Genomic DNA, 24,618 nt, shown 5'->3' with positions numbered 1-24,618 from the left:
ATTCATGACTGAGAGAGAGGCAGAGACACAAGCAGAGGGAGAAACAGGCTCCATACAAGGATCCTGATGTGGGACTCGATCCAGGGACTCTGGGATCACACCCTGAGCCAAAGGCAGATGCTCAACCACTGAGCCACCCAGGTACCCAGAAGATCAGTGTTAAAATGCACTTATTCCTAGAGAAAAGCCCAATGGGTTAGGCTAACCTTTTCCTGCTAGCTAGACTGTCCTCAGGATAAAGAAAGAACGCATGGACAAATGTTTTATAAACCAGAAGTGACTGAGAGGTGCTAAAAGGGATCAGTGAGACACAAGAGAAAGTTTTTGGAGACCAGGAGGTTATGGGGAGATGGTACTGAGGGGGGTGCTGGGGGAACACCTAGAGGGAAGTAGGCACTGTTAAAACTGGGAAGAAAGGAAGAGATTTCAGTAGGGAGCCCAGCAGATGAGACTGGGAATATCTAGGAAGGATGCAGGAGAAAGAAGCAACTCTGTAATGCACAAACTGGTGGACTATTCCCTACGGCAGCAGCCCTGACAACATGACTTAGATTTGGTATCTTAGAGACAAATGGAAAAAACGGGCCACTTCCTATTAGAGTAATCTGTATTCTTGGCTCAAGTTAGTATCTCCATGTGAAAAGGAAAACTGCAGTGGAGTGTAAATCAATCTCTAAAGTCCTATGAGAGGGACTCAAAAGTTGGATCCTGCACAGACAGCAATGGCCCAACTCCATTGTTAGTCCAATGGCTGAGTAAAAAGGGACTGAAGCATTTACATTTTTTATTTTAAAACTTCATCTTCAATTGCAGAAAATTCTTAAATGGGTTCAAGAGAATAATTTATAGCAATAGACAAGAATCAAAGGGTACGGAACCAGGAAGGAAGAAACCTGGATTCTAGTCTCAGGTTCCTGACACAGGCCAACAGCTGAATCCGAGCAGATGACTGTTAGGTTTTCTTCTTGCTTTAAGATCTGTTATATTCTCAGACACTGCTGACCACATAAAAAATCAGTTCTTATTTATTTCAGTGTCTTTTATTAAGGGCTTTATTCTTCTCACAGGAATAAACCAAAAAGGGTAACTAGTAAGCAAAATAACTGAGCTGAAATTAAATACAAAGAAGTATGAAATGGCAGGGGAAAAGTAACATTTTAGTTTGATATTCAGGAGCCTGGTTATACATTACAATAGAAAAGCTATTACTTTATATGGGAAAAATGTATTTCTAGGCAGAGTGATATTCAAAATATTTAACAACAGGTACAACATAAACACTGCCAGTTAGAATGACTGCTGCCCATGATGCACCAATGCACCCATGAAAAACGGTTTTTTGTTTTACCAAAGAATTACAATGCACATTTCCATTCTATACTGGGTTCTAGTGATTGAATGTTAACTTACAGACCGATAATTACCAGATACAAAGTCAAGACAGATAGGAGTAAAGCTAGTAATGTTTTGGGAGGCCCAATAAAATAAAAGGCAATAGGAAGTGAATTTAAAGAATCTATAGAGGGGTGCCTGGGTGGCTCAGTCAGTTAAGCTTCTGGGTTTGGCTTGGGTCATGATCCCAGGGTCCTGGCTCCCTGTTCAGTAGGGTGGGGCTGGGGCGGGGGGGGGGGGGGGGTTGTGTGGAGTCTGCCTCTCTCTCTTCTCTCTCTCTCAAATAAAATCTTTATAAAAATAAAGAATCCAGAGAAAAAATCATGCTAATAAGACAGTTTTAAAAAACAATTTTTTAAAAAAATTTATCAAACCTACATGAAGGAAGATATTTTAAAATTCTAAAAACACATTTATTTTTGAGTACAGTAGCATGAGAGGGCAGGCTAAACCCATCACTGAACTGTATAAATAAGTTGCAGCTTCAAGTGCCTCCAAGGAACTGGAACTTGCAGGAGCAATAAAATAACAGATGTCAAACAAGGTAACGGAAAGCCCTGGCATCTCATGATCTAAATTTGTGGACTGCAAAGTGTTTCTACCATTTCCTTCATCCAATCCAAACACTTTTGAGTACACAATTGTAAGAAAATCAAGATGCTACAAATAGGCAAACATTCCAGGTCTTCCTCTCTCATCTGGGACTTGGGAATTTAAGATGGCATGAACCAAGATAGAGCAGAAAATTCATGATTCCTAAGCCTGATAACTTTTTCTTGAAAGTTGAACTTCTAGATAGGCAATCTATAGAATGAAGGAATGTGTACTAAAGATGAGTCAACGACTTGTCTTTCCAAGCATGACGAGAGCCCTGTAGAGAGCAGAGTATCTTTCTATAGGGGGCAGGCAGCTGAACTGCTCAGTCATTCCTTTTCAGTGTTGTTTAAGAAACTCAAGTGCAATCATGGCTATTTAAAAGTACCCTTTTAATTGCTTCAGGGAAAAATTTCTAAGGAGACAAGGAAAGCTGATGTCATTAAATTATTTTTTTTTTTTGGGAAATGACAGAACCATTGGGAGAAGTAGCTATGTAAAGCTTCACGACATGAGTTGGTGGCCAACCTCATCCAAGTGACCTTGCATGCTCTATTCCTGTCACAGTCCTTTCTTTATCATAACTAAGATAAAAATAGAACAAAAAAGAAATTACTGACAACCAAAATTCATTATCTCACTTGTGGCTCTTACTAAAATTATTTTTTTCTATAATCAATAACCCTGTAGTCACATTTTTGTAGGCTTAATATTTATCTAGCAATAAGTTACTGAATATACAACTTTGTTGATTTTTCTTCTGTGAGTTCTACTCAATGATCTGAGATGTTTTACCTAGGTATAGTGCACGGTAATTTGATATTATCTCCTAATAGAGCATAAATACCTTTCTTAATAAAGAAGAAATAATTAAACATGCATTGAAGAAGTTTTAGCTTTGTGTTACAAATATATAAGAAAAAGAGAACTATAGAATGTGTAGTGTATATAAATTAAAATGATACCAATAATATGTCACCAATAGTATCTATAGAATTCTAAAGATATCTATAGAATATAAATAATAGTATATAATATACATAATATATTATGTATGCAAACATATATAGTACATAATATCTACATAATATATTATATATACACCTATATATACTATATAATAATATCTATAGAATTTTAGGATGTAACAAAGTTTCCTCACCAGGGGCTAGCAATAAGTTTTGGATCTGGAAACACTATGAGATAGTATGCAAACTGACCTATATGGGCATTTGTCTAGCAAAGAAGGCTCAGAGTTTTTATTGGATTCTGAAAAGGGTCTTTGATCAAACACAGGTCTTTGATCAAACACAGGTCTTTGATCAAACACAGAAGATAACTGGCAAATAAAGATTGTGCCATGTATTAGCAAAGATAAATGAAAATAAGCTTGTTTTTAACATTCTTCCTTCAGCTCAGGGGGAAACATCCCTTATTTCCCCTAAAGAATTAAGATATTTGTACTATAAAACATCTTTGGACATCCTATGGCAAACAGCCAAAGCATTTCAAAAGCAATATGCTGAACGAATTGAATACTCCAGAAGATTCAACTTTTTTTGCCCTGAGAAACATGGCTCACTTTCAAATTTACTAATGACAGTTGTTCTATTGCTATGCAAGGGGCACAGAATCACTTGACTTAAAAACTGTGACTCTTTCTCCTTTATTTGGACTTAAGGACACTCAAAAATAGATGTATTATGTAAAGTGATAGTAACTGAAATACAGAGACATATCCAGCTGAACTGGGATTCCTTTTCATAAACAAACATTACTTTACATAAATGCTTCTGAAGAAACAAAAAATTAACTAGCAATAGGGACCTTGGAAAGGCTAGTAGTTAATGGAAATTTACTGCTAATTCAGTCATTTAATTTTTTTGAAGGATCAGGGCTTCTCGCTTTTGCCTCAGGCTATCTCTTGGAAATGTGAGACAAAACAAATACACCCTAATTACTTAAAATTCATGAACTCAACATTTTAAATCAAAATAAAGCTGTTTAGGATACATTTCTTAGGTTTATAATAATCTTCATTCTATTAATATGAAATGGACCTAGGCAATTGATCTAGATGCCAGTATCAAAAATTTCAAGTGTTTGTTTTGCCTCAACCTAATACCTACAGAAAGTCAAAAGCAGAAGTGCTTATATAAATATGTCACTTTATTTCTCACCCAGGGGTATTATGTAGCACACAATATCAGAATTTTTAAAAAGCCTTTTGAGTCTTAAGATACAGTTTTAAAATATCCCAATTAAATGGATGTGAAACAAAGCCATTAAAGAATGCCAATCAACAAGCCCAGTGAGGACAGAGGAACTTGTACCTACATGAAAAATCCTGAAAAGTATTTCAAAACATTGAAACTGTACCCAAATCAAAGTAAACTGATATTCTATTCATCACAAAATTATAAAATGTATTCACTCTTAATGAGTTATAATGGGTGGAATACAAAAAATATATATATTGATTGAGTTATTTAAATTCTGAGGAGGGGTATATTAAGGGGTATATTAATGTTTAAAAACACATTTAAATATTATTCTAAATCTGAAGTCATTATTCAACCAAATAGGAATTCCAGTTGCCCATGGCACAATTGGCAGTCCATCTAACATAAGTGCTACAGGAGAGCCAACGAGGAACGTATTGGGGCGTGTGTGTGTGTGTGTGTGTATGTGTGTGAACTGGTGAGGAGACAGGTGGACAGAGAGGGGAGAAGAGCTTGAAAATCCTGTCCTCTCTGTAGGAAGAGCTATTTAAGAAATTCACCCACACCTCCCAAGAGGCTCTGGTATTTACCCTGCTGTTACCAAGAAGAGAAAACAGACTCCATTTTGTCCTGAAAATCCGAGTTTCCCCAAAATGTCTCAGCTTTATTTTATAAATCAAGATCTCATTAATTTAAATGCAGGTTATTCTAAAGGATAAAATGGTCAAAGGCTCCGGCTAAACAAGAGAATAAAAAAAGAAAATGTTTTTTCAAAAGATTGAATTCTGCCTTTTTCCCTTTCCCAAATCACCTTTGGTTAAATATATGTTTTTTAAACCTCAAAAGAAAAGCCCACACTCTAAAAAATGCTTCAACCAACCAACCAAGCCTATGGGTGCGGCCTAGAGTCTGGTATATACAACACCTGTTAATTATTTTGAGTCTTGGGCATGTTCAAATTCTTTTTCTTTCTTTCTTTTTTTTTTTTTTTAAAGATTTTTTTATTTATTCATGAGAGACACAGAGAAAGAGGCAGAGACTAGGCAGAGGGAGAAATCAGGCTCCCCGAGGAACTTGATCCCAGGACCCTGGATCACACCCTGAGTCAAAGGCAGATGATGCTCAAACCGCTGAGCCACCCAGACGTCCCTAATTATTTTACTATATTCAAGGAATCTACATAAAGTTCCCACAATCACAAGTACACTGAATGAGAGTTTTATTACTTCTGTGCTGAGCAGGTCTTTTGAAAAGGATCACATAGGTAAAAGGAAAATTTAATCATGAACAAAATCAGGGAGCGAACCATGAAACAGCCAAACATTATTCTACTAATATGAGAAAGAACTGCTGTTATTTTATTTGAGTTTACACTGATTTCTCTTGCTGTCTCTGTATCTCCTCTTTCTGGATTTCCCTCATTGTTTCCCCTCACATGCCTTTTTTTCCTGACTTCTCATTCTGTTCTGCAGCTCATTCTCCAGCTCTTTTCTTTATTCCCCTGGTTGCTAAACATTTTGCTTTTCACTGCCTTCATAATGAATGAGCCTGCCATGAAAGCAAGTATTTGAAACCAAGAGCATAAAAGCCTTAGTTTAAGCCAAAAGCCTTATTTACTCTAACTGGCATTCTCATTTCAACATCAATTCAGTTCTTAGGAGCAATTTTTAAGACAGGTATCATACAGGCAGAATTTATATCTCTAACAGCCTCTTGTGTCTAATGTAAGAAGCCTGATTTCCCAAGAATATTTAAAAAATACAATTCTGAATTCTCAATTAGTCCGAACCCCTCAATTTTGCTAAGAAATAAAATACTCTCCACTTTCAGAATAGTATTACTGACTATAATACTGTCTCCCATTGGATGGAAATATGCACAAAGACCCAAATCATGGCTGAGTTTTGTCTTTCAACATTTTGCAGCCAAGTGGCAAATTCAATGATCTAAAGGACTTGCTAGAAAGATAAGACTACAGTATACACAGTACCTTACCCAGCTGGTCGTTCAGAGCTTTCACCACCACACAATTTGTCAAGAGCAAAGATTCACTCATACTCCATGATTTACAATAACTATTCATTGACTTTGACAAAGAATGCTTACCCCTTCGTGGTAAGCTCTCTCTTAGACACTGAGCACTCATCCATGTGGGGGAACTATAACACAGAGCTGGAGAAGGTTCATCATTCTTAATCTGAGAAGGATGTGCATTGCCTGAGTATGACATGGAGACCTTTAGAAAAGACTCTAAGTGGATGACGCAGCCCAGGAGAACTGCCTGGCAATGCAACACTGCCTCCTCCATTGCCACTGACTAGAAGGAAGAAATGCTCCAATGAAACACCATTCACATTAGGACTTGTCCAGTACACAATGACTAGACAGGAACTATCAAGGACTCAAGCTTTTCAACATAAAATACAACCAACGTCTAGCCTCTCTGAATGTTGGATTCTCTCATTTGGCACACACCTGAAGCCTTGAAAACTATTAAGCTATACATCATGTTGCTGCTCTGTATCACAGTTAAGATGGAAAGATATGGAGTATTAGGCTGTCAGTGCCAAAGAAAACTGGTACAGTAACTATTAACATTGCCGAAGGCAAGAAGTCTTCTATTTGAAAAGTCTCTATCAGTAATGTTATTTGACACTTGCTAGAACCATAATTTTATATCTATAGGTAAAGTACTATATGTAAGAAAAACAATGATCGGAATGTCTCTATATGCCCTTTAGGCACATACCTTCTTCAAAAAATGTTAAAAGTTCTTGATTTTCATGTAAAATGAAGTAAAAAGGAAAAGTCACAGAAAATAATGTTAAATTGATGTTTCTAGAAAATGAATATGAGAGGACTACTGATTTCTTAGTACGAGAAAATATCTGCATACAGAATACATTTGAAAAGCAGAGAAGTCTGGTAAACAAATGTGATTCACTGAATTAAAACTGCTTTAAGAAGTACTAATTCTCGTTAGCAATAATTACAGAAAAAATCAATTATTCATGGCTAAATCACTGGTCAAATACTTCTTTTGATCATGAAAAAGCTGAAATTCACTGTTCACATAAAAGGCAGCATAAATATAAAAGCGGCTAACCAGGGCATTTCTAGCACAAGAGAGTCAGTATCTCAGTGTGCTACAATTTCTAACCCCCACTTACCGCCCCCAAGCCCTTTCCTACCGCCTTAGCAAAGCAAAGTATATTTGCTGCATTGAGATTCCTCTGCTGCTTTTCTCAAGTAATTTTTGGCTTACAGTGATAAATTTGAAAGATAGTTATGTCCAGGGATTATTTTGGGAATATATAAATATTACATCTATTAGGTAAATATCTATTAAAATACCTGGAAAAAGCATTGTGTGAAAGGAAAGAATGAGACCTCAATTTCTATGAGATCAGATAAACTCCAGAGACCTTACTTACATCTTATATCCCTGAATCTGGAGCTGTTTAAAACACGACTGTGATTGTAAATATGCTTTATGTTCTCAAAATGTTGCTATCTTTATGAAACATACACCTGTTAACTGACTGCAAAAGTAATTATTTTTTCCTCTTTAATTAATGACTGGAGAATTTCCATCATTGGTTAACAGGTCTTGTGTCAGGAAGCAGAATGTAATTCTTCCTGAAGTGAAGAAAAAGGAGAGACTCCTAAAAGAAGAATGAATCTGAACAAGCCACGTGTTAGAAAGGACTAAATCAGATGGTACGTCTTTAAAAAAAAAAAAAAAAAAGGAAAAAATGATAAGATGTACCTACTCTCTAAACTCTTCTACGTTCAAGAAAATAAATACATTTAAGCCATTCTGATCACAGTCTTATACTCCAGAAACTGAGCTAAAGCAGGGTGCTAGGATTCCTTATGGGACCTTCTAAGTAAGGGACTAGACATGACTTTGACTTTGCATCAAAGGAAGTGAGTAACTTATTGCAAGTAGTTGTGTATCAAAGCTTCCAATAGAGACTGGTTTTTTTGTTAAATGGAATCCTCATTTGTGGAGCTAGCCATTGAATACAGGTTTAATTTCCTGGTCAACTAATTTTAAAATTCTGCATGCCATAGGGTACTTCTCCAGTGTTATCCTACTAGCTGATAATGAGTGAATTATACTCTTTCTCTAGGGGAACAATCTACATGAATATAAAACAAAACTGCTAAGTCCTTTTTCTTCTATATTCTCCAGCTGGTTTCCTTCTGGGAGGGGGAGATTTTGGATATAGCGAGTTCACACCATCAGATAAGACGTGTGAAATGACTGGACAATCGCCAAGGTTTCACTCCCAGCAAGGCAGAAGTAATTTTTGCATCATTAGTGTGAATGCTGTAAAGGCACTGTTGTACCAAGAGAGGCACTGAAGAAACCCCAGGGGTCAGAATGCTGGCTCTCCTGGTCTATGTCATCATACAAGAATTATAGTTACTAATGAACATGTGCTCTAAATTCAGGGGAGAAATGCTCCCTATTTTCCAACACAACCACACCAAAGAAAAGTAGGCAGGAGACACTCAAGAGACGAAATCTTAAATCTGCCTCTAGAGTTGTCTCGATCAAATTATAAATCTTTTGATGCTTCAATTTAACCGTTTCTGTTTTGGTTTCACTAGGTAAGAGAGGAATATTAGAAATAATAACTATAAGGCAATACAATGTATTTGTTAAGGCCTCCAAATCGGTTGTTTATACAATAAAGCTCTACTGCCTTGTAATTCTTTACTCTTTACATTAAATTTAAAGTTAATAATGGAAAACCAAAATAAAAATGAAGACAGAAAGCCAGGTTCTTATTTACAAATAAGCGTATTTGGGAAAAGGAATAAAGTAAAAGGAAGGGCTGACGTGTCACTAACACTCAAGGCAGCATCGGTCAATGACACACAGTAAGAGGGACTCACGCCACCTCCCTGCAGGGTGTTCTGTTTGGCAATGGCAACAGCACTCCAATAGGCCAAAACAATCCATAAATAGGCCAGACACTTGGGAAAAATCACCCACTGCAGTGTCATCCTCTAATATATGAACTTTGTTTTCGGGAGTTAAATTGCAAGAAAAAGGAATCTTCAGATTAAGGCAGAAATCTGGATGACTGTCTGGGTTCAGAAGAGACCCAAATATTTTAACACTGTGTGCTCCAAGAGACTCTTTTTTTTTTTTCCCCAAGAGACTCTTAAAATGCACTGTTAATCATATTCTTTTTGCTTGAAAGAGTGATAAGTCACAGTGAGAGTTAAAGTGAGCTCTTTTATTGTGTTTATTGTAGAGACAGAGAACTCACAGCGCTACTTCCAGTACTTCTCATATAATCATATATGTACAAATATGGGATGTACATATAATACCCCACACACACACGCTGTATAAGAATGAAAGCAAAGAAAAACACTAAGTTAGCTCCAATAATATGTCCCCTAGGAGCACTTGCCTGGCATTGTATAACTGAGAAAAGTTCATTACCTATCACTCTAAGAAAAAAAAAAAGCAAAAATACCTCAAACTCAGATGTCTGAACAGTTTGGCCTCGAATCTCAATTCAAATGCCAACTAAAAATCATGAATGTGGTTTCTAATTTTTTCCTATTTTTAATATTAAAGGAGTTTTCCTTTTTCCAGTGCCAAAAGCAAAATTAGCTAGAGTTAAGTATAAAGGATTTTTGAGATGGAAAAAGAAAATGAGTATTTAAAGAAAAGTATGAAATCCATTTCTTATAAGAACATAATTGATTAACAACTCCAATATTCACTTAAATCTACAGTACATGCTCATAGTAGGAAATTAACTGCTTACGCTCTGGCTTTTTTGTAAGAGCTAACGGTCTTACGATGATAAAGTTGTGAAGTTAAATCAAAGGCACCAAACCCAAAGGAGGCTATCATAAGCACTTTTACATTCCCTAAGAGCTTTGGCATGTTCCTGAATTTTACCATGTATATGTGACAAAACCATACACCACTTTTGCCACAGAGACACAAGCAATTAATGCATTAAACTATACAATTTTAAAATATGAGGTAATAAAATAAAGATGTGCATTTGAGGAAAATCTTGAAGATAAGAAGTGGCTGAAATATTCTTAGTTTTAAAAAAGAAAAAATCCTTTTTTGGTAGTCTTCGAAGAACAAACGGCCTAGCTTTTGGACTTCAACTTGATTAGTTATCAACAGATGAAAGGATGGAGATGTATAAAAATGTGATTCGGGTTAAAGACAGACGTCGTGTGGGGGGCCGCTCACTCAGCTTTAATTTACAGATACCAAACTCATCCTTAGATGTTAAAGAGAAAAATGCAATATAGATTGTATAATATTCATCTGTAGTATTAAGGCTTGTAAGAAGGCTGACAAACCAGCATCATAAATTTTTCTCCCTGGAATTAAGTATCAACTAATCATCTGGCCAGTTGGAAAAGTTACAAGGGTAGGACATATATGTAGGGACACACAGAACAGTTACCTTCAGCTGATTATTGAAAATATCAATCTCCTGTAGTTTTGATCTGGTTTCTTTCTCAACTTCATCCAGTTGATCGCGTAGCTGCTGCCGAGCTAGTTCTTTTGCTTCTAACGCTCTTTTGAGTGTAAGCAGTGAATCTCCTATTTTAGAAAAACATTGCAAGATAAGAGAGGCAAACGGGCAGTGAAGAAAAATGTAATCTTCTCATTTCACCGAAGGAAATTCTTGCCAGTAGAAAAGGAAAAGACCAACTTTAAAAAGAAAACACGTACTGTGCAAACTGTTCTGTTGAACTTGTTTTAATTGGTCATTGAGTATCTGCTTTTCTGGAATAAGTCTTCCAAGCATTTGCTGGGCTTCCTAGGAGAGAGGAAGGAAAACAACAATGAACTGACAGGGAAAACGAGCATGTCTACGTTCCACATCCGGGCAAACGTAAGTCAGTATTCTCGTCCCTCAAAGACGCATCTAATCTCACCCCAAATCCTATATAGAGACTGCATTTAATCACCAGTCAGGGCAGCTCTTGCTTTCTTGCCAAGCAATTAACTATTTGCCAAATGCTTTTCACTGAAATAAAGTTAAGACAGTTATAGCTCTCTTGAGGTTTTGTAAATTTTTGTTGACTTACTGCCTATTTATAAAGCTTTAGAAATGTACTTTAAGTACAATTCAGCAGAGAAAATGAAAAGCAATGATCTCTCCTTTGCACTGGGATCAAATGTAAATGCAGTGACTCTGTTAGTGGAAAATGACTCCATAGTTTGAATAGGAACTACTCTGAACTTTGTAACCTGAATTACAATTCTCAACACTGAATTAGGTTTACCATATGCCTAAAGATAGAAATCAAGAAGAGGGATCCCTGGGTGGCGCAGTGGTTTAGCGCCTGCCTTTGGCCCAGGGCGCGATCCTGGAGACCCGGGATCGAATCCCACGTCAGGCTCCCGGTGCATGGAGCCTGCTTCTCCCTCTGCCTGTGTCTCTGCCTCTCTCTCTCTCTCTCTCTGTGACTATCATAAATAAATAAAAATTTAAAAAAAAAAAAAAAAAAAGAAATCAAGAAGAGATTTCTAACAATAGGATCTTGGCTGCCATATATGTTTTTCTACCACCAAGGATGGATGTACAATTTTAAACAGGTATACAAAAGTCCTGAACCAACTATTTCTTAACTGATATAAGAAGAAAACTAACCTGCACACTGTAAAAGGCTATTTGGAGTTTTCATGGATGACCTCTCAAAGCACTATTTGCTTACAAGTTTACCTGATATTATCCTATATAGTTTCTATACGTTTCAGTAAAATGACAACCTTTCCAGCACAAAGTAACAAATATATGACTTTCATTTTTAACTTGGTTTAAAAAAAAATCTCATTAAGGAGGTCACTTGTGATGAGCATTGGGTATGTTATATGTAAGTGATGAATCACTAAATCTTACATCTGAAACTAATAAGCATTGTATGTTAACAAAGTGGAATTTCAATAAAAACTTGAAAAAAACTCTATGCATTGATTTTTGGTTTGAGAAAATAAAAATGCCTTAGTTGACAAAACAGAATATACAGTTCAGATGGTTTTCCCAAGAAGGCCCAGACAACTGAGCTTCTCCTATTCTCCTCCCTAAATTAAGGAAAGGCCCCTTACCCAATTCCAAAGTTTCTTTCTTGAACCAAGACAATGACACATCCAGAAAAAGCCTAGTCCATATACTGAGACTGTTTTATTTATATAAACATCACTTTTAAATGCCAACCTAAATTCCTAAAAAAGTCATAAGCAAATATGAAGGGCCACCTGACTCATCTGCATAGCAAATATTTGCTAATAACAGTAAAGAAGGGGAATCAATATCTCATAGCCTATGATATACCAGGCCCTCCTGAAATCATTTATTATTTTTCACTTTACTATTTTTTCAGGGACCCTGATTTGTATTTTATTACCAATAAATGAACACACTAAGTGTCAATCTTAAATAATAAAAATGTGTTTGGTCACAGAGCATTCAGTGAGATAATAAATAAACATGTAGCCTCATTCCTACATTTTCCAAGAGAGTATTTTATGAAACTTCTCATAGTTAATGAGAGACATATAAAAAAAAAGTTATCATATAGAAAAATAGACTTTTAAAAGGTACATGTACTTTTTAATATGTTTAAACAATTTCTAGCAGTGAACATCTGATACTATTTACATTATATATCATATCCTAGTATCTCAAATTGATTAGGTCTTCAAAGTACATGAAACAATAACTGAGAGAACTGGAAGGAAAAAGGAAAAATTTACAATGATAGAGCTATCAACACTCCTCTCGCTGCAGCTGGAAGAGGTCACAAAATCAGTAAAGATGTAGAAAACACAAAAAACACGATGAATCAATTTGCTGTAATTGACGTTTATGGAACATTCCACCCAACTACAACAGAGTATATATTCTTTACAAATGCACATAAAATATTCACCAACACAGATCATATGCTAAGCCATAAAACAAGTCTCAGTAAACTTAAAAATCATACAGAGTATGCTCACAGCTCATAACATACATCAGAAATCAGTAAGATATCTGGAAAACAATCAAAATATTTGGAAACTAATAGCATAATTCTAAATAACCCATCAAAGAAGAAATGACCATGAAAATAAAAAAAAGATTTTGAACTGAATGGATATGAAAAGACATTAAAAATTTCTGTAATATGGCTATATGACAATGCTTAGAAGGAATTTTGTATCTTGGGACGCCTGGGTGGCCCAGTGTTTGAGCATCTGCCTTTGGCTCAGAGTGTGATTCTGGGGTCCGGGATCAAGTCCCACATTGGGCTCCTTGCATGGAGCCTGCTTCTCCCTCTGCCTGTGACCCTGCCTCTCTCTGTTTCTCATGGATAAATAAATAAACTCTTAAAAAAAAAAAGTAGATATATATCTTAAAATGTTACATCAGAAATGAAAAACTATTTTTTACATCATGAATAGGTGAAGTGGGTCATAATTTTTTTTTGCCCTGCATGTACCAAGATGTGTTAGTTTTTTCTCTGTCTTGTTTGTATGGTGATTTATGTTGGTTGAAATTTGAATGTTAAGCCAACCTTTTATTCCTAAAATAAGCCATACTTGGTCATGGTGTTTTACCATTTACAAAAATATTTTACTTGATTCAATATGCTATTATTATCTTTTAATTTAAATTCTTGAAAGATACTGGTTTATAGTTTTCTTGTAATGTTCTTACCTAGTTTTGGTATCGGGGTAATAAATAAGAAATTAGTATTCCTTCCTCCTCTATTTTCTAAAAATGTTTGTGTTGAAATGGCACTATTTCCTTAAAGTTTTCATTCATCAGTGAAGCCATCTGGGCCTGGAGGCTTTTTTGTGGTACGACTTTTAACTGCAAAATGTATTTAATAGATATACAAGTATTATTCAGATTTTCTGTTTCTTCTTGAGCCTGATGATTTGTATCTTTCAGTGAATTTTTTCATTTCATCTAAGTTGTCAGATTTATTTGTATCAAGTTGTTTACAATACTCCCTTAATTTTTTGCAAGTCTACAGTATCTGTAGCGATGTCAGTTCTTACATTTCTTATAATGGGAATTTGCATCTTCTCTCCCTCTTCAACTTTTCCCCGCTCTTTCTCCTTTTCCCTCCTCCTCTTCTCCATCAATCTAGCCAGAATTTTATTAGTTTCCATGTATATGTAAATGCTGGACACTTGTAGGGATAAACGAATGGAATGAATTGGAGGAAAAGCAGGTAAGCCTAAGAGCAGTTAAGGAATGTATTTTCTCACCTGTAATTGTTGCTGTAGATGGGTGATTTCAGCAATTCTCAACTCTCTGGATTTATTTGTACTCTCAATTTCTTGCCGTTGGGTGGTCAATCGACACCTGATATCTTGAAGTTTTCCTTCTAGTTGATGCTTTTTATCATTCTTTAACAAATGAAAAATAATTACTATTATTATTATTACCATTTCTAATGGTTCAGTGTTAGTAGACAACTGACCCTTGAACAACACAAGTTAGAATTGCATGGGTCCACTTACATGTGGATTTTTTTCAAGAAATAACCGTATAGTCCTGTAAATGTGTCTACTTTTCTTTATCAGTTTCTTAACATGTTCTTTCCTCTAACTTCCTTTACTTTAAAGATACATATAACATATGTGTTAAGTAACTGGTCCATAGCACACTACTAATAGTTTTGTTTGAGGGGAGTCAAAAGTTAAGAGTTTTGACTACAGGGGATCTGTGCCCATGATCCCTGTGTTGTTCAAGGGTCAACCATATTCCCAGAGCATAATCAAACATCACTCACAAGAGCTTCTAATTCAAATTCTAGAGTCTTCTTCTTTGCTTTCAGTACAACTATGTCTTCTTGTTCTTTGTTTCTCTGATTGAGTAGCTCTTGTCTTCGATTTCGTTCCCATTCCAGTTGCCGCTGTCTTTCAAGTTCTCTCTTTGCAGCCTGTGGCATTGGCAAACAGACAACTGACTAACATTTTAGTCCTTACATTATACAACGTCTCCTAATAAACATAACATCTAGTAAGGCCTTACTTTTAGAGATAAAATGGTACATGCTACAAAAGCTTCTATTACAAAATAGTAAAACAAAATTTATACAAATCTAGTATTTCTTCTATGGGGAAAAAAAAGAATATTGAGAAAAGCTATTTAGTTAGGTGAGACCAGGAAAGATTCATTTCATCATTAGAATTCGATTGTTTATGCCTTCAAGAATGCTTGATGTGACTAAAATAAAAAAACAAAGAACAAAACAAAAAAATCCTGTTCTTTCTTATTTATTGACTCGTAAAGACCGAGAAAAATATCTTTAATCCAGTAAAGTATACCAAAACCCCAGGACAAAAACCAAAAGCAAAAAGTACCCCCAGCCAAAAACACCTTCTATCAAATGAGAAATTACTTATCTCAAGTTTTAAAAGTTTGTTGCTTCCCTACCCCCCCATCATGTTTTTTTTTTTAAACACCACATAAGCTTCCACAATTTCTGTAGTAATGTCCGCTCTTTTGAAAGCTGACTCTGATGGCTGCTGGGTAAAGTACATGTCCAAAGCCATCTAGCACTCTATTGTAATTGCTTCATATGTACTGGTCCTCCAACTACCCTTTGGGCCTAGAAGGAAAAGGTGGAGTACCTATTCACCAGTACTCTAGGAAGTACCAATGTGTAGCTTATGGTGAATGACTATTAAGTAATTCTGAATAAATACTCTAAAGTGTCTTTAAACAAAACAAAACAAAAAAACATTAAGGGTAGGTGGTCTGTCTTTTGGCTATCCATTCTGGAAGTTAAAACCCTGTTAGTATCCATATGCATTTGCTTGAATTAAAGGAGGCTTACTGTTCTAAGTTTTCTGAGGCAATAACAGTAAATGAAACCAAAGTATTGTGTTTTTATAAAGAAAAATCTTCCATATGTAAAATATATTTCATTCACACAAAAGAATAATGGCACTGCATCTGCAGCAAAATGCTAGAACTGGAAATTCAGGTAAAAGATTAGCTTAGCCCCTCTCCAGGTATGACACCAAATTTATGAAGCCTTCCATCAAATATAGTGAACATATTATTTTTAAGTAGAAAAAAGAGGCACAGAACAATGTAATTAGTATGATACTATTACAAGGGTTAAAAAAAATTGCACCACTAAAAAAAAAAAAAAAAAAATTGCACCAAACCCCCAATCTCTCCACTATATAACCTTTTATATTTCTATATACATATATAAATGCAGAAAAAAAAATCTGAAAAATTCTTAACTGATATCAGTGGTTTGTTACAAGACTATGTTATCAAAAGCTGGAGCTTAGCAACATTATTCATAATAAAAAAACATTATTCATAATCGTTCAAAAAAGGAGAAAACAACTCAAACGTCCATAAGCTGATAAATGGATAAATATAATTTGGAACATCTGTGTAATAGAATATTATTAGGTCATAAAAAGGAATAAGGTAATGATTCATGCTACATCTTGGGACTTGGGAACATGCTAAGTGGAAACCAGACACAAAAGGTCATATATTACATGATTCCATTTATATGAAATGTCCACAAAACAGGCAAACCTACACAGGTGGAAAGTAAATGAGTGGCTTTGAGGGCAGGAGAAGAGGGGAATAGAGAGTAACTGCTTTATGAGTAAGAAATTTCTTCTTGGGGGATGCTTGGGTGGTTCAGTGGTTGAACGTCTGCGTGTGGCTCAGGTCGAGTCCCGCATCAAGCTCCCTGCAGGGAGCCTACTTCTCCCTCTGCCTATGTCTCTGCATCTCTCTGTGTCTCTCATGAATAAATAAATAAATTTTTTTTAAAAATTTCTTTTTGGGGTGAGGAAAATGCTCTGGAATTAGTGGTTATGGTCCCACAACTTTGTGAATATACTCAAACCACTGAACTACAGCAAAAAAAGACCATATTAATATATTAATATTACTTGAATAATTAAGAAGGAGACCAGAGCACACACGCTAATTGTGGGCTTGGCTCTACAGTTGCTTACCTCTCGTCTCTCAATTTCTTTCCTCCTCTCCTCTTCTCTCTGACGTTCTAGCTCCCGTTGCTTTTCCAGTTGTTTCTCCAACTCCAGTTGCCTTTTGCGCTCTTGCTCCTGGCGCTCCCGCTCTTTCCGTTCTTGCTCTGCACGTTCAAGCTGTGCCAGGCGCTCTTGCTCTTTGCGCTGCTGCTCCAAGAGCGCTTGTCTCCGTTTCTCGAGTTCCAGATTGCCACGTTCAAAATTCTCACGCTTCTTATCTTCAAAGGTTACTTTAAAACAAGAAGCAGAAAAACTTTGAAAAGTCAGGATTTTCAACATACTATTTTCTAAGGAAAAATTCATTCAATGGCACATTTGAAATTTGTAGTAAAAACAAACCTGAACTGAAGCTTCCGTACTGTCTGGGCCCTTAGGAATAAGCACTATGTCACCAAAAAACTTTAATTTTTTGATACAAAAAAACTTTTAGAACCAATAACTTAATTCAGTAAAGCTGCAGGACACAAAATCAAAATATGAAATTGGTTGCATTTCTATATACTCATAATGAACTATCAGAAGGAGAAATTAAGAAAACAGTCCCCTTTACACAATGGCATAAAAAAGAATACCTAGGAATAAATTTAACCCAGACCTGCACACTGAAAATTATAAGACACTGATGGAAGAAACTGAAGACATAATTAAATGAAAAAGTATTCCATGATCAGAATTGGATTGGAAGAATTAATATTATTAAACAAGCAAGCTCTAAATTCAATGCTGTTCCTATCAAAATTCCAATGGCATTTTTCATAGAGCTTAAATAATTTTCAAAAGTATATGGAACCACAAAAGACAACAAATAGCCAAAGCAGTCTTGAGAGAAAGAAGAACAAACTCAGAGCTATCATGCTCCCTGACTTCAAACTATACTGCAAAGCTACAGTAATTGAAACAGTATTATTGGCATAAAAACAGACACAGATCAATGGAACGGAACAGAGAGCCCAGAAACAAACCCACAATTAAATGGTCAATTAATTTACAACAAATAAGCCAAGAATATACAATAGGAAAAGAAAAGTCTTTGCAGTAAGTGGTGCTACTAGACAACCGCCACATGCAAAACAATGACACTGGACCACTTTCTTCTCACACCAGACAAAAAAATGAGCTCAAAACAGATTAAAGAGCTGAATGTTAGACCTAAACCACAAAACTTGTAGAAGAAAACATAGGCAGAAAGCTCACTGACAGTGCTCATGGAACACTGCTTTTTAGAACTGACTCCAAGGGAGTAGTAACATTGAAAGTAAAAATAAACATGTGGGACTCTATCAAACCACAAAGCTTCTGCACAGTGAAGGAAACCATCAATAAAATAAAAAGGCAACTTTTTGAACAGGAGAAGATACGTGCAAATCATATATCTGATAATGGGCTAATATCCAAAATACATTTAAAAAAACTCCTACAACTCAACAAAAAAAAATCTGATTAAAAAATGGGCAGAGGTTGGGGTGCTTGGCTGGCTTAGAGGAGCATGTGACTCTTGATCTCGGGGTCATGAGTTCAAGCCCCACACTGAATGAGAGATTACCTATATAAGTTTTTAAAATGTAAATAAATAAATAAATAGGCAGAGGATCTGAATAGACATTTTTGCAAAGAAGCATCCAGATGGCCAACAGGCACATGAAGAGATACTCAGCATCACTCATCATCAGGTAAATGCAAATCCAAACCACAATGAGATGTCATCTCACACCTGTCAGAATGACTATTATCAAAGACAAGAAAACAAGTGTTGGAGAGGTTGTGGAAGAAAGAGAACCCTCTTTGCAGTGTATGCGGATACCCTTTGCAGTGTATGCAAATATTGATTATGTTGTACACCTGAAACTAATACTACATCCCAATTTTAAAAAACCCTAAATTCTTTGCTAACATATTCTCCCCCCCCACAGACTTATAATCTTTCTAGAACAGTTCTGCATTATACCAACCTCCTTTCCTTTCCTGTTACTCTACAGTTCTCCTTCTCAATCACCTTGATTGACCCACTGATGCCCTCTTTCCTGTACCATGAATCTCTCCATCCCTACATCTCTCCTCTTAGTTGATAATTGTGCTGACGTGTCTTCTATTTTAACAAATAAGACAAATTCTGAAAGCAGAGGTAGGAAGGTGAGTATCCTGAGTTTCATAATGAAAAACAAACTGTGAAGTACTCACTATGTAGATCACATTCCGATTCAGTAAACAATTTTTTCTAATCCATTACTCAGTTTCCTTCGTTGAGAACACCAATGATGAATTTTAGCATTATTCCCCAGGCCAATCATTTCTTTTTCTAACATTTGCTAACATTCTATTTACAACCATTTTATTTTCCCTTTAAAAAAAAAAAATCCCAGGCTACCTGGGCCACTGAGTCAGTTGAGCATTCAACTCTTGATTTCGGTTCAGGTCGTGATCACAGGGTCATGGGGTTGAGCCCCATATTGGACTTCACAATCAGCATGGAGTCTGCTTAAGTCTCTTTCCCTCTCCCTCTTCACCAACCCTCTCGTGCATGCACTGTCATTCATTCATACTTACATACATAATAAAATAAAAAAATAAAATAAAATAAATAAAATAAAATAAAATAAAATTCCCAATCTCCACATCCCTTATGTTTTCAGCAGTGTCTAATCGATTTTGTGTTATATGCTGCTCCTTGGAACCAACCCCAAACAGGAGAAGCATGACATTCCCATTGTTCTCTATTTCAGGAACTGTCACTTTACACTTTGTCTTGAGATGTGTCGCTGTAAGCATCCTTTCTTGGCTTCTTACCACATTTCTGTTTGGCCTTCACTGCTTTAGAGAGATGTTTCTCACACATTACAGTTATGGATTAGAGATCAAACATGGCATGTATATTTCGGTTTTCTTGTTCTTCTTGCTCCTTTAGTAATTACGAGGAGGCAGCATCCATTTCACTCTGCCCCATGAAAACTGGAAGTCCCCTCACCCATACAAAGGAATGAAGTAATGACACATGCAATAGTGTGGATGAATCTCAGAAACACCAAGCTAAGTGAAAGAAGTCAGACAAATAAGGTCATTCACTGTATAATACCCCGAAGGAAAAATCCTGAATAGGTAAAATCATAGAGGCAGAGAGCAGATCAGTGGCTGCCAGGGATGAGGGGAGGGGGATTAGCAATGACTGGTTATCAAGTTTTCTTTTGGGGTAATGAAAACATCTCAGAACTAGACAGGGCTGATGATTGCATAATACTGCGAGTATACTAAATACCATTGTTATGGACTGAATAACCCCCAAAATTCCTATATTGAAGCCTAAGCCCCGGTATGATGTTATTTAATTAGGATTAAGACAAAGTCCTTAGGGTGGGGGCCACATGAGGAGATTAATGGCCTCATAAGAAGAGGAGAGAAATATCTCTATTTCTCTCTTCCCCTGTGCACACATCAAGGAAAAGTGATATGAGGACCTAAAAAGAAGACTGCCAACTATGTGCCAGAAAAAGAGCCTCACCAGGAACAGATCTGGATGTCATCCCAATCTCAGCCTTCCTGGCCTCCAAAGCTGTGAGAAATTTACCTCTGCTATTTAAGCCACCCAGACTGCTATTTTCTATTATGGCCACCCAAGCTAAGACAGCCACTGATTTGTATATTTTTTAATGATCAATTTCCTATTATGTGAATTTTACCTCAATTAAAAAATAATCGAAAGTCTCTACACAGTTTATTCCAATATCTGGCCCTATTTCTGCTACAGAGGAGGTAAATACTAAGTGGTTAGTAAAGAATAAATGAACAAAAATCTGTTCACAACTCTAAATGAATGGCTATCACCAATAGGAAAAGACAATCCGAAATCTGAAGGATTCCTGTCCTTATTTGCCTTTGAGACTTCATTGCCATTATTATTGTTCTGAAATGTTCTTTCTTTCTGCTTGTAATGACCCTATTCATCTTCAGTCTCAAAACCACTGTGACCTCCTCCACAGAGATCCATACCTCATGTCTTTCCAGTCTATGCCAACGGACATACATAAGCTCTGCTGTGCATCTCTAATATTGTCTTCAGGGATTTATTGCACTTATATACCACCCTAATGATTTTTTATATGGATGCCCTAAATCCTTAGTTATATTATAACCTTCCAGAGGGCATAGACCACATTTTTAACATTAAAATTCCTCACTGTACTCAACACATAGCTTTGCACAAAGAACATTTTCTTTTTTAGGTTTTTTTTTTTTTTTTTAAGATTTATGTATTTATTTTAGAGAGAGGGAAAGACAGCATGCACACAAGCAGGGGGAGGGGCAGAGGGCAAGGACCTCAAGCAGACTCCTCGCTGAGTGTGGAACCCAAGTGGGGTTGAATCCCATGACCCATGAGATCACGACCTGAGCCGAAACCAAGAGAGTCAGACTCTCAACAAACTGAGCCACCCAGGCACCTCAAAACTATTTTCAGTAAGAAATTTATCAGTGAACAAAAACTAATTTAGTTTAAAGAGAAAACTGAGAGAACTAGGGTCCTGAGCAGGTAAATTAACCACTAAGCACTTCAAACGCAGCTACATGACATTGACAAAGTATTTAATATAAAGAGACTCCATAATAAATTTCATTTGCTTCTGAGTATCAATTATCATCTCACTGTTAAAACTCATAGCCACCTTAGAATATTTTAATAATGTGATGCGTTTATTATTGTAAATGAAGATTTTTAAAAATAAGGTCATATTAAATTTAAAATAACTTCTGGTCATTAAGGAATTTCTTGATCTCTTATAACAACATGAGAAAGTAACAGCAGACAATTTCACATTCTATTTCTGCATTGCCGGTATTGAGCAAACACCATAAAGGTTTATTAATTTTGAGTGTTTTATAAATAACATTTATAAAATTTTTTTAGTGGTGAATAATCAGACTTCAATTTAAAAGTTAGAAGAAGGGCACATTAGCAAAGTACATAATGTTCTTATTTCTCTACATATATTCAAATCCAAAACCATATTACAAGAGTCTCCATTCGGATTAAGGTCAGTTACGGGAACGCAGCAAGGATGTCAGAAGCTAAATTTATTTTTACCTCCATCTTGGCCTCAGAGGTAGAAAATCTCTATAATGATGTAACTCAAATATAAAGACTGCCTTACCAGGTAATTTCTTTTCTAGTTGTTGTTGTTCATCTTCTAAAACTGGTTCCTCTGGTAACCTCTGATCTACTGCTGTTGAGCTGATGACTGATATACCACTGCCAGATCGAACTCGTCTGCAATTGTGGAAAAAATGAAAAAAAAAAAAAAGATTAATTATAAAGCTGTCTAGGTAGAACTGAATAAATTATGGAAACGAATTTTTAAAGATTATGCCACATCATGGAGCAAATTTCATTTATAGCAAGGAAAATATAAAGATTTGGTCCTCCTTATTTACAAAGAGTTTTTTAAAACTGAATATGTGAATATCCTCAGACACTTGAGTGCCAAGCTTGTTCAAATGTTTAGAACCATCACCAAAATCAGGGCAATTCCAAAGGACGGAATTCGTGAATAATTATCACGTGGTCTAGAAAGCGCATGGGTCACAGGTGCTCACTGTTGCTACGGCCACCCTTTCATGGAACATAAAATTCTCCAAGGGAAGATCAGTAGCTGAGCTGAATTGGAGCACCTCTTTCCCCTTTATAAAAAGCCTTTCTATCCATTTTATCTCATAATAAATGCATGAAATATCTATACTTGACAGTCCCTAAAACAAATCACTTAATTTACTGATTAGTTTCAACTTAAGCCATTAACCTTGCTCTTTTAAAGCAATCTACCTTTTAAAAAATGATTTATCAGCTTCCAGTCTTGCATCCCTTGTAGTGATTTTTGCCGCTGTCAGACTTTGCAGATCACCTGCCCGGCTACAGTTTCCTCCTACAGCCACAGATTTCTCGACTTGCTCCATACATGCACTGACAGCCATGGGACCATTTCTCTTACTTTTATTGGGATTTTCCACCCCCAGTCATTCCTGATGTTTGAGGAATCAAGACAGAAATTCTTATTTGTGTTTCTTTTTCTGTTCTTTGTGCTTGTAAGATTTCATATTTATCTTTTAAGTTAAAACCTTGAAGTGGCAGCCTCTGGAACAGGAGATGTGTGTGGTGTGTAAAGGTAGTGGATACCAGTAAGTGCACATTTCTTTCAACTGGACTTTGGTCTACTCTTTTGGCAACTCCACTGAAACTGTGTTTTGGGCTAGGATCATTGTACTTAATTAGCTTCCTGATTGTAATTTCTACATTGCCAACACTTCATTACCTATCCAACGTGTAGAATTCACAGGCAAAATCCCCGTATCTTAGGTTATATGTACAGGTTAATACGGTTTCATTTTAACTGCTAAAATTTTTGGCAACCTTTCATAGATTGGTATAAAAATCGCCAGTCTTTTGGTGTTTTACAAATATACTATAGCTACTTTAAAAAACAGAACAGGCCTAAGATTAACACAGGACCTAGATAAGAAGATTTTCATCAACTCATGGATATTTCATTTACTTGCCAGGAATAAAAATGATTAAAAGATACACAGCCAGCAAAGCCCAGTTTGAAATTCACATGGAAAATACACAATTTCTCAAAAGAGCCAAATGTTCCTTACCTAAAGGAAGGTGGAATGTACTCTGGAGGCAGGACAGGTGGCAGTGGTTGGCCAGACATAGCTACATCAATTAGGTGCATAGCCAAGATAAATTCTTCTGCTGTGAGTTTTCCATCTTGATCAATGTCAGAAAGATTCCTATTCAATAAAAAGTTAATCACATTCTAGCTTCATGAAAATGCATGTTTGTTACTATTCCCAAGTGACTGAAATGTTCTGCTTTCTTATTCTGACTCTAGGCCAGTTAAGTCTCTCTGTGCCTCCATTTACAAAAATAGTACCTATTTCATAGTACTGTTGCAAAGATAAAATGAGACAATCCATAAAGTTGGGATGGTGTTCAGCATTCAGCAAATGTTAACTATGACTATAATTATACTCTTCTCAAGCCTTGCCAGCCCATTTAAAATGTATCATACTCACATTCTACGTGTCTTTAAACACTATGTACAGCAAACTATCAGGTCAGATAGTAAACATTTAAGCTTTGCAAGACATGGTAATTATCACAATGAATTCTGCCCTTTTAGGAGGAAAACAGTCATAGAATGGGCATAAAATCTCATTTACAAAAACAGGTGCAGGCCAGGTTCTACTCATTTAGGTTAGCTGGCTCCCTGCTGACCCAGACCTACAAGGGTGGATCTCTACGGCCTTCAGCCAGGGTCAAGATGTTTGCTGCTCCTTAATCTCAAGATTCACTGGCCACTATTCCTCATGATCAACTTGCCCTAG

The 24,618-nt window shown here is 36.2% G+C and overlaps 1 protein-coding gene across 5 annotated transcripts in view; it reads right to left on the bottom strand.

Annotated features, from left to right (window-relative positions):
- ITSN1 (intersectin 1) overlaps positions 1-24,618 on the bottom strand; it is a 212,381-nt gene that overhangs the window by 86,313 nt on the left and 101,450 nt on the right. For all 5 annotated transcript variants that reach the window (XR_012021338.1, XM_072806828.1, XM_072806829.1 and 2 more), the window contains exons 10-16: positions 23,884-24,021; positions 22,386-22,501; positions 17,215-17,477; positions 15,006-15,155; positions 14,479-14,619; positions 10,945-11,032; positions 10,673-10,812 (exon numbers count right to left, since the gene is read on the bottom strand). Coding sequence is in view for 4 of the 5 variants with exons in the window: in XM_072806828.1 (XP_072662929.1) it covers positions 10,673-10,812; positions 10,945-11,032; positions 14,479-14,619; positions 15,006-15,155; positions 17,215-17,477; positions 22,386-22,501; positions 23,884-24,021 (1,036 nt within the window). In the remaining variant the exon portion in view is untranslated. The remainder of the gene's footprint in view (positions 1-10,672; positions 10,813-10,944; positions 11,033-14,478; positions 14,620-15,005; positions 15,156-17,214; positions 17,478-22,385; positions 22,502-23,883; positions 24,022-24,618) is intronic.

The sequence above is a fragment of the Canis lupus genome, chromosome 30 (genome assembly GCF_048164855.1).
Source record: "Canis lupus baileyi chromosome 30, mCanLup2.hap1, whole genome shotgun sequence".
In the NCBI taxonomy this organism is placed as follows: Eukaryota; Metazoa; Chordata; class Mammalia; order Carnivora; family Canidae; genus Canis; species Canis lupus.
This window is presented reverse-complemented; position numbering and strand designations above follow the sequence as displayed.